This window comes from Coptis chinensis, chromosome 8 (genome assembly GCF_015680905.1).
Source record: "Coptis chinensis isolate HL-2020 chromosome 8, ASM1568090v1, whole genome shotgun sequence".
NCBI lineage: Eukaryota > Viridiplantae > Streptophyta > Magnoliopsida > Ranunculales > Ranunculaceae > Coptis > Coptis chinensis.
Window position 1 is genome coordinate 46,580,668 of NC_141463.1, and position 11,877 is coordinate 46,592,544.

At 37.7% G+C, this 11,877-nt stretch overlaps 1 protein-coding gene across 1 annotated transcript; it reads right to left on the bottom strand.

The window, feature by feature from the left end:
- Positions 1-8,548: 8,548 nt before the first annotated feature.
- Positions 8,549-11,488, bottom strand: LOC147481672 (uncharacterized). The gene is made up of 7 exons (XM_086579007.1): positions 11,229-11,488; positions 10,799-11,036; positions 10,127-10,605; positions 9,944-10,029; positions 9,405-9,462; positions 9,084-9,326; positions 8,549-8,957 (listed from the first exon to the last, which is right to left on the bottom strand). Exons 1-7 carry the CDS (start codon positions 11,486-11,488, stop codon positions 8,549-8,551), a joined length of 1,773 nt encoding a protein of 590 aa, XP_086435133.1.
- Positions 11,489-11,877: the final 389 nt, after the last annotated feature.

Below are 11,877 nucleotides of genomic sequence, written 5' to 3' on the forward strand. Positions count from 1 at the left end.
ACTACACTATAATTAAGAAACCTTAATCAAACTCAAGTACCAAAACATCTTTATATTTATCATTCCATCTAAAATATTTACATTGCAGTACCATATACTATAAAACTTGAAGTCTAACAAAATACCAAAATATTTGAACTCGATCTTGTTGCTCAAGTATTCAACAGCTAGCTAGAAACACTATCCAAAGACCAAAAAACAACTATGTACTTGGATTTACAAGGCACGCCAAAAGAAGATAAGTTTTTGTCGATTTAAAAGCTTCATCGATCAATGAAAACCACGTAATTTTTGGCCAAGTAATCACGTCACCAAGCCGCGATATCTCCAAGTCTTCCATCTCCTTCATACAACGGTGCAAAATCATCAAGTATCTCATCCATTCGGACATTATACAAACTTGGAGGTGTCGTTAAATAGGTGCGAGACTTCTCCAAGTGCAACCACGATCTTTGTTATGAAACTCTTCAAGTGACAAGTTGTAGATTGAGGTCGGATATTGCGGGAATCATCATGAATGGTGATTGTTGTATTTCCTAAGTAAATAAGAAAAACAATGAAGTTAATATAGGCATTCACAAAGAATAATGAATATAGAGATGATTACTTACTATATCATTTATTCAATCTAAGACATGATACAAACTCAACAACTAATCTTCACTGACTATAAACATCACAATGACCAAAATATATAGGAAATAGACATAAAAAAAAAATCATACCATTGCAAATTGAAATCAAACCTTAAAGTCACCTATCCTAAAAAATTCCACATACCCACATGACCAAATCATAAAACAAATCCCAAGAGAATCAAAATTCCCCATATCACAAAGTACTCAAACTTCCAACATTTCATTAAAAATCACAACACCAATACTAACCCGCACTCGCTCGCAGCACCAATACTAACCCTCGCTCGCATCACAACACCAATATATATAAGAAAAAAAAGAGAAAAAGAAAGATCCTTAGCTTGTTGTTACCATCCTTGCTCGTGATCGCTGAAAGAAGAACACATCCAATACTAACCCCATTATATAATTGCTAGTTGTTCTCCAATTATTTGAGCAAGCTGAAAACCTCCATATCTGGGCTACCACTAGTTGTTCTGTCATTATTGAGGTCCATATTATGCAAATAGATATTATGGTTCTTAGCTGAAATGTGCAAACATTAGAGATAATCCTCCATTAATACACTCCTCAAAGAGGTAGTCAAGTTCAAAAATCTTCAAACAAACATGGCCATGTGACAAATATTAAAGAAGCTGAGAAATTGACGGAAAACTGGTGATGCATCCTTACATTACATGAAAAGGGGACTTCTGGAGAAAACAAATGGATGAATCTAGGAGGGAACTATATACTCCTCTACATAATATGGGCCCTGTGTCCAGGGTTACAATTTAAAATTGAAATTGTTGTGCACTCATACATGAAAGAGTCTACGATGTTTAAGGTGCAATACTATGTAAATGGGCTGCAGAATAACTGAATAAGAACCAAGCTGATCATTCTTTTGTTGGGATTCCCAACATTGGTAGATAACCTTTGCCCGTAAAACCAAGGACCTGCACAAGTTCAACCTTCCTTTTCGACTAACTACCTCGCTCCTAGTCCTCCTACGTGGCCACATATTGCCAAGCACCCACAAAAACAACCATCTTGTTTTGACTACTAAGTCAAACCCCCCTGGAAATTATAATGTTGCTACCGTGATAGATACTACACAAGAATTTGATCATTGTAGCTGCCAAGTATTCCTCCTGTTTAGCTCGAGGTCGAAAAGTTTAAAAGGGTGACAATGTGACATGATGTCTAGAATAATAGGTGTCCTGGGAAGCGATTTGTGGGGTGTATGTTCATTTTATACCGATTTTGTGCTTGTTTAGCTCCAAATTTAGAGTCTTTAATGACTATAACTATCAGCACAAATTCTGAAAGGGAAGCAATGCACAAAACAGAACTAGGTAAGCAACAAACAGGTTACGTGAAAAAATCGGATGCTTCAAAGATAAAAAAATCAAACTAAATGCAATAATAGCCATAAATCAATCACTTATATAGTTATATCCGCATGCATATCATTGAACTGAATTTAAAAGAACTGTTATATAGTTCTACCGCTCTGGCTCTCCCAACTATGGAGGTTTTCAGCTTGCTCAAATACTGGAGAACAACTAGTGGTAGCCCAGCTGAAACAAACTTACGCTCTACCCCTCACTAACACTAACACCAACACCAACACCAACCCAACCACCACTATCCGCCACATGGTAGACGACGACAACAATGATGATGGGCTATTTTTCGACTTGGAATTCACTATTCCAGCTGATGACGTCGGAGAACAAGAGTGTGACGCAAGTGAGAGTGAAATAGAAGGTGAAGGTGAAGAAAATGAGTCAATGGATTTCACCGTTGACTCGTCCAATTCAACTGGCACAACTCAAAGTTTAAAGCTCTTAGTGTGCCCAACAAGCAGAATTTTTTGCTACTGAAGTAGCCTGCAAATTGGCTCACTATGTCTCTCCTGATGTTGCAGTTATTTATGAGACAATAGAAATGGTTTACATGCTTTGTTTGATACAGTGGAGTAAGAAGATGTGGACTGGTCCTATCAGTCCATCCTTAGAAGCATTAAGCATCTTTTAAATTATGTTAAGAACTAATAGTTTATTCCCATATCGTTTCAACTTCGGTATGAATCGGAGAAAACATATGGTGATAGTGAAGTGAGCTATTATTGTGTGGAGTGATCTATTATTGTGTGGAGAGACTAGTAGAAAGATCCTAATAAAATCCAATGATAAGAGTACTACAATCCTAAGAGGGATGGCCCAGTGCCACTCCTTAGAAGCGAAGCACCCTCACATGGTTTTCTAGTCTCTAAGCCAATCATGATTTGTCGCTTCTCAAGACAAATGATAAGTTTCTTTCGATTAAACGATAGTTCTTTATCCAAATTATTTCTAATGATCAGAAACACTGGATTTAACAACTCTGCCCAGTCTGAGGGGTCCATCAAATTATACTCTTCTTCGGCCAAACACCAAAAAAAAAAAAGAATGATACTAACCCTCAATCACACTGACATGGTTCATTAAAACTTAAAACCAACTACATCGTCATCAGCCACCGTGCTATCTGCTTATGACGTCCTAGGATCATATGGTTTCCCAGTAGGACTTTTACCTCAAGGGATCACTTGGTATGAAATAGACCAAAGTGGGAAGTTTACAGCTTATTTGAAAGGGAGTTGTAATGTACACATTGCAAGTCGCCATCTGAAATATAAGTCTACAATAACAGGGCAACATCTCAAATGACAAACTTACCGATTTAGTAGGTGTCGAGTGTCAAGGTTCTCTTTGTTTGGATAGGTATTGACAAAGTTCACGATGGCGGTAATGATCTTTATTTCAAAGTTGGGATTTACAATGCTGATTACTCTCTCGATACTTTCAGTTTGTCTCCTACGTGTGGATGATTGCAGGTCCTACCTCTACCTTTCTACCCGAGTGACTTTTGTGTAGGATTTCCATCTTAGTAGTCGACGCTATCTTTGCCTATCGGACTATCGCGGGCGCAAGACCTCAAGTCTGACTTTGATTATTAAATACAGTTATGGAGTTTCCACTGCCTAACCTACTAGATGGAGTGGTGCCCTATTATCTTGCCGATAACACGAAAATAAAAGAAAAAATATTGTGCGAGAATAGTCCGCTCATTCTCTGCTTTTCTTTCACTCTTTTTGAGTGAGTCCGCCCACCAAGGATCTATTTTGTTCCGACACCAATAGGGATAAAACCTTTATGATTCTTGCTTGATAAGTGAGTTTGCTTTCCCTTTCGGCTTGTCTTCAATCATGAGGAAAGTGACCCCGGAAGTTGGCATTCCTGCGGACACCGTCCGCTTATCTAGATCGGGAATTCCTTCAAACCTTTCCCTTCTTTTCGAGAGAGAGGCTCCCGCTTATCCTTTTTTGACAATGTTTAAGAATTCCTGCATTCAATGAAAGCCTAAGTAAAGGGAGTTGGCGTCGAGGTTGGTCTACGATCGATCGACTGCTAGACTCAACTGATTCTTCCTCCGTCTTGTTTACTCCACTCCCACCCGGTTATCCATCCGGTCATTTCTTTTCGTATCGGATGATTACGCCCATCTGAATGAATTTATGAAGGAATTCCACGTTCAAAACCTTCCCGAATCAGACGAGATTTTTTCTTTTATTCATTACAACTTCTTTGCTTTGATTCAAAAAATAGGTTAAAATTGGTTGTTGAATAAGGCTCGAGAGACCTCTTGATCGTAGACTAACCTCGACGTTGCACTACGAGTTTATGCTGAATCCCCATAGCTTCTAATTGTAGCTTGGACAAGTCCTTGAAAGAATGCAGGGAAGGCTCACTCATGGAACTACAAGGGCACTTAAGTTAGGCCTATACCCTGGAACACAAACTAAATCCCTGGGGAAGACTCGTGGGACAACCCGAAAGGAAAGACAAGCGAAAGCACGAGTAGGACTAGCAGAGGAATGCCTCCACTTAGGCCTTTAGGTTAGCGCTCGAGGCTCTGTCCTCTAGACAGAAAGAGTAGATGGTTACCGAGAATGAATGAAATAGAATTGTCTTAAAAATCGTATGAATTATGATACGAGCTACGATCCCCTATAAATGGAAGCCCCGGGACCAGTCCTTTGGAATGGAGGTATGAAGTCACTTATCGAGCTACAAGCGCACTTAAGTTAAGGTAGAACTTAGCCCTGGTTGACTTGAAGAAAGAAGCTCACTCAGGGTAGAAAGGTAGGACCGTCTACCAATCCTTCCCCATCTTGCGGTCTTCCCCATCGCAGTTGTTTGAAGTCGGTTAGTTTTAGGATTTTTACCAAGCTACATAACTACAATAAAAGAGAAGTGCTACAGACCTTTTATCTAAATTATTACCTGAGATGCATTTCCAATCCCTGAATATTGTCGCTTAAGGTCTGCGACTTCATCCTCAAGTATCTTGCGAGCCTTGTCTGCTTCATCAAGTCTCGCCATGATCGCCTCATAGCCTGACTCACTGTTTTCACGCGCTCTCTTCTCTCTTTGAGCAATCTCCTTATAAGGAGTTGAAGCATGGTAAACAGTCTTAGTGACACCACTACCTAGACCACGAACACGCCCTCTTCCATCACGACCAATAACCTATTAAGCAAACAAAAGTTTAGGTAGAACTTTGGACAAAACCCACTAGAAAAAAAAACAAGATGGGAAGCAGCATCACACCAAAGCAATGGGATCATTGTCTAGATCCCTTTCCACTATATCAGGCTCATTGCTAACAAGTCTGTCAATTTCCTCCTACAAAAGAAATCAAAGTCACCGTTTCTTAAGTACGTAATACCTGGTCATACAAACATAAGCAATTACTAAATAAATATCTCGTTGTCTCTTACAAGAGATTGCTTTGTTTCAAAATTGATGCAACTCCCATCTCTCCTCATATGGATGGCCACATATCCTTCTGTCCTTGAAACCTCACCAGTTGGGCTATTTTTTTTTTCTGTAACATATTAAACAAATATGTAGATAAAGACTAATAATAGCTGAGTGCATACGATAATTTTATGGCATTAAATAGATGTTTACCAACTGCTCAATAACCTGGAACTGCCCCATTCTACCGGTTGTATCACGGGTTCTTCATTTGTTCCCTTGCTAACTTTCCATTGAATCGCTTGGTTCTATCCTCTTACGGTGAGCACATGTCGACGAATGCCTCCCATTCTTCCTTTTTCACCTTGCTAGGAACATTTCTTTTTCGCTCTGCATCTGTCGGAAATTTATCATACACTTGACGAAGTTCATATTTTTTCTGCTTCCAAGCTGTATTAAGCTTACGAAGAGTGCATTCTTTTCGGATGAGTGGAAGATCAATTTCAACCTGTAAATTGGACATGTCAAAATCATTATTAAACAAATTTGGATACAATACAAATTAAAATGTTTACTGAAATAAAATCAGGTGGAGTGACTTGCACTTACCAATACTTTCTTCCACAAAGCATCCTTCGTTAAATCTGGAACTTCTGCCCAGTCCTTGTACATAGGTGGGCAGTGTGTCCCTAACCACCGCTTTCGACTATAGTGGCATACTTTGCTCGATATCTTCCAAAGTAGCTTGTCCATCATCAGTAAACTCCACTTGGAATCTTGGACCTAAGTGGATTAATTAGCAACCGATTAAGTACAAATAGGACGCATAAAAGCTTCACTACTAGAAAAATGATAATAGACAAAATCAATTTATTGTGATCTATTTTTCAAATGATATGTGGATAAAGATCAAATGACCTAATTAACAAGAATATGAAAAAGAATAAGATCTAATTAACATTAGAACTACGAAAAAATATTAGTATAGATTTGATTGAATAAGATCTAATCAACTGCCCTCCCTTAAGACTCCTGCTTAATATATTAACAAGTTTCTAAAATCTGGTGCCATATTTTGTTTCTAAAAATATTAGTATAGATTTGATTGAAGACCGAATGTTTTGTTTTGCTTAGAAAAGAGAGACCAAAACTTGCAAGGCATTGGCAACAAGAACTTTCATAATAGCAATTGGCCGGCTTGAGTCCATTATCCCCCCTGGAGGCTAATTACAATGTTCTTTATATGATCATAACTCGAGGTTCACTACTGCTACAAGATACTGCAATTACCCCCAGTATTGAACATCACTAAGAAAATGCTTAAGTTATGTGAAGCATTTTAAAAAAAAAATCGTTATATTTAAAATTGCTTAGTCCGACCGTGTAAAAATTTTGTTTTATATCACAATAGACCACAAAAATTTCTGCCTCACTTCATTCTAGTGCGTAATATTTTTAGCAAATCGTTCAGACTTCAGAGTCACATGACCATGATTGAAAACCATTTTTGTGAGAAGTATGATTTCCCTTTCTAATGTATGATGTCTAGGGATATATATATATGTAGGGATGGTGAAAGCTAAAGCTTCATATAGAAAACGGTTGTTGACCTCTCTAAATTCCTATATAGAAGTGTTTACTTTCTCGTGCACACAAAGTATAGTTCGATTGTGAAAGACAGAGTGATGAACCTTTCATACATGGCTAGCTCTTCCAAATGGTAATGGAACAGAAAAATAATGAAACAATACAATGACTTTATGATTGATAATTTACCTTACCTAATATAATAAGATGTGATCAATTGAGTATAACTTTAGGAGGCACTCAAACCACTCTGCCAATCAGTTATGTGTCTAAAATTCCTTTTATTCTCTGTAAATGCATGATAAACAAGGATACCACTGTTTTGATAAGGTGACCTGAATTCCTATTCCTTATACAATAAGGGAGTGTGGAATACATACAAACATAGTGATATTTTTGAAAATGCAAAAGCACAACAAGCGCGAGCCATACATGTCAACATAGCATAATTAAGGCCTTACAAGTTATAATAAGCACAAAATAATGACCTCACTAATCATATTAGGGGAATAGACGGATTTTCCTCTTCTTTTTTGTTTTGGCTGGGTTATTACTAGGATTCTAAAAAATATATCTTTGTCCGATTACCGAAGCCCCAACTTCAGTATACAAATCCATTATCAGGTTCCTATAGCTTAAGCTATAAACCAGATACTAGTACATGCCACTGAAAGTCATGCACTAAATGACCAAGATCTAATCAACTATCATGGGCCATTTTTATAGGTTTAACACTTTCCTAGCCAACTTACGTTATTAAATAAAAATTAATAATCAAATAAAAAATGTAACTTTACCTTTTGTTTTTGTCGTCGTCTCACTTGCTTCAGATTCATTTGCTTCAAATCCACTTGCTTCAGATGCTTCTGACATGACTTATTTTTACCTAAATAGAAAGTTCAACAAAATGGTTAAAATCCAAGGCGACGAAATTAAACAAAACATGGAATAGATGTAGAATGTATCATATGTTGCACCACTCGAAGAAAAAACTAAAAACATAAAAAACCCACTAAACAGAACACCCAAAATGTTCAAACCATACTGTTTAACTCACCTGTACCATTGGAAAAGATGAATAGAAACAAAAGATACCCAATTCAAAAAAACTTTCTAATAAATATCAACCATAAAAAAAAAGATTATTCATTGATAAGTTTCCTAAGAATGTCCTCAATTAAGATTATTCATCAACATAAAAAAAAAAAATTATTCGTTAAGATTAAATCCAATCTTCTGCAACTTCTAGAACGTCCTCAATTAGAGTTGTTGACGAAGAATCATTAGCACTTGTTCTGGCCTCGAAGACCAATGGGTCTTCATAAGCATCTATCCCCTTGACTCAACCTCTTTGGAGCATCCAAGACAACATGCAAATTATCTCTACTCAAATCCCGGCAATAAAAGACTTGTTTAGCTTCAGAAGCGAAAATAAAGGGCTCGTCAACCTCACTTGTATTCCTCATGAACCTCCCAAGATTTACAAATACCAAGTTCATATCAGGATCAACTGTGCAACCATTTGTTTTATCCTCAATCTTGCAAAGCGCAATCCAAGATGGAACCACAGGTTTGTTTAAATTCTACGTAATCAAGTTCAAGAATTCTTTTGACAACTCCATAGTAAGTGACTTCGTCATCAACAAGGTTCCTATCCTTGGCACTGGCCCTAAAACTAGTCACAGCCTTCATGGAAACCCCACTATTCTGTGTTGTAGTTGTTGATTCCGAATCCGACGTATAAAAAACATACCCATTCGCTGTGTATCTGTTATATGACACCGCTGTAAAAGATGGACCATCAACAATCCTCTTGAAAGGAGATACATTTTCATTTTGTAGTTGTAGTCTTAACCAAGGAATGTAGTCCAACTCTTTTGCTTGACTACCCCTACGATTTTTTCCCCTTGATTTCTGACTTTGGAGGTATACTTGGTACTTCCTGTGAAAATAATAAAAATTCAGGACAGTTGACATGCATAACTCAAGTATTGACTACCAAAACAATGGTAAATGCACGACTTACTCTTCCTACTCGGCATTTTCCAGAGAATGAGTCAAAACCCACTTGCGAACTTGTTGATACTTTATATTTGGAAGAACATATTGCTTTCCCTTTTTATCCATAGGGTGTGCACTTTCAATATCCTCATTCATGATCACCCTTCTCCGATTCTTATGGCTTCCCAAGTTTCCATCATGAATGTACTCCATACAGTACATCATTGCCTCTTCCACGAGGTATTGCTCTTGGATGCAACCCTCAACAAAAGTCTGATTGGTCACATACCTTTTATAAGTTTTCATCATCCTGTGCATGTGCCATTAATTAATACAAAATGACTACATACTAATCACAAGTAAGATATATATAAAGAACTTTACTCACCTCTCAAAAGGATACATCCACCTATATCTAACAGGTCCGCAAATTTGTGCCTCTTCCGCTAAGTGCACAACAAGGTGTATCATTGAAACTAAAACGAAGGGAAGTATTTTTCAAAGACACACAAAGTTTCCACAATGCGTTTTCTCATGTTCGAAAAGGTTCGCGACAAATGACTTTGGAGCATAAGGCGTTAAAGAATAAAGACAACCGGCAAATAGCTTCACTTATGATGGCTTGTGTTTTTGAATAGATGCATCAATAACACGGGTAATAAATGTTGTAAAAGGATGTGATAGTCATGGGATTTTAGGTTCTTGAGCTGAAAATCCTCCAAGTCCACATTATGTTTCCAATTTCCACTATATCCAACAGAACCTTCAATTGGTGCAAAGTTCTACAAAGCAAAACTCTCTCGCGTGAAAGAGAAAAAGCACCTATTGGATAAGACCACTTGTCATTCTTCATTACCAGCCACAAGTGTTTCTTTATCTTCCTAGCTTTAAGGTCCAGACGGGCTTCGAGTCCATCCTTACTCTTACCTGTACCCATGATTGTTGCAAACAGATTCTCCGCAACATTTTTTTCCACGTGCATCACATCTAGATTGTGGCAAATATAGGCGAATCTTTGTAGGAATTAAATATATAAGCGAATATATGGATATGTATACATAAAGTTACATGATATACTACTACACAAATGTTAAAAATACCTCCCAATACGGCAATGTAAAGAAAATAGAATCCTTTGAAAATGCTGAATTTTCTAGTTCTTTAGTCCTTTTTCTCTTCTTCTTCCTTCCTTCCGGTGTATCCGGCACCTTGCCAAACTTGTTCTGAATTTGGCTCATTTTAATTTTAACTTGAGAACCCTTTAAACGAATAGGATGCTTACCATGTTCTTCTTTTCCATTAAATTGTGCCTTCTGGACTATAAAGCGATGATTCGGGTCTGCTAGGAACTTTCGATGACCCATATAAGCAAACTTTTTTCCATGCTTCAGCCAAGTAGAATCTGTATCTTCATTACAAATAGGACATGCATACCTTCCCGTCATTTTACGTCCAGAAAGATGGTGAAACGTAGGAAAATCGTGTATCGCCCACAAGCAAATTGCCTTCATATTAAATGTCTCTTTAGCATGGGAGTCATATGATTCAACTCCAGCACCCCATAACTGTTTTAGCTCTTCGATAAAAGGCTGCAAGAAGACGTCGATGTTATCCCCTAGGGCTACTTAGACTAGGAATTAGAAGTGTCAACATAGTAAACTCTTTCCGCATGCACAATGATATAGGCAGATTGTATGGAGTAATCATAACAGGCCAGCAACTATAAATGATGTTTTTGTTCCCAAATGGATTAAATCCATCTGTTACAATCCCTAATCTAACATTATGTAGCTCCGCAGCAAACTCAGGCCATTTAAGATTAATTGAGTTCCACATGGAAGAATCAACAGGATGACGCATATAGCGTTGGTCAGACACTGCATTTGCATGCCATTTCATATTCTCTGCAATCCATGGTATGCTATACATCTTTTGCAATCTCTCAGCCAAAGGAAAATACCTTAGCTTCTTCCATGGTTTAATATTAGCCTTCGGTTTTAATGGGTTCACCGGTTGCCATCTGTTTTCACCACAAGTGGGACAACTAATCAAATCCTTATATTTGTCACCCCAGTATATAATACAATCATTTGGGCATACATCAATAATTTTGCACTTCATGCGAAGAGGTTTGATCAAGTTCTTAGCAGCATAGGTCTTCTCAGGTAGTGTATTCTCTTCTGGTCAAGTCTTTTTAAGGAATTGCAACAACTCTGTAAAGCTACCATTAGACCACTTGTGTCTAGCCTTCATGCTCAACAACTCAATCGTCGTCGATAATTTCGAATCTTCACCCCGACATGATGGATATATTGGTTTTAAAGCATCCTCCATCAACTTGTCGTATTGAACATCCTGCGGTATGGCATTGGGTGAATCTCCATCATCATCTCCATCACCAACTTCGTTAAGACATGCATCTAAGTCAACAGGGTGACTTCGTCCAAATGTGTCATTGACCATCTCTTCCATCCTTGGCAACATATTTTCAGGACCCCTAGTAGAAGAACTAGTGGGAGCTTCAATATAGTTACTACTTTTGGAAGATGACTCTCCATGATGTATATGTCTCGTCTATACCATCACAGATAAGATGCTCGGCAATATCTTTTGTTGTTGACTTCCCCCCTAAATTACGACACTTAGCACAAGGACAACAATACCAGTCAAGTTTCTTTCCTAATTTCTCTTGCGTGAACTGGATTAATGATTTAACACCTCGAAGGTATTCAGTAGACAAAGTCGGTGCTTTCATCCAGTTCTTGCTTGGAAGCATTGAAGACATTTTCTAGATAAATACATCAACATATATAATATTAGTATGATTTCAAAAAGAGTATTGAACTTGAAACCTAGGAAAG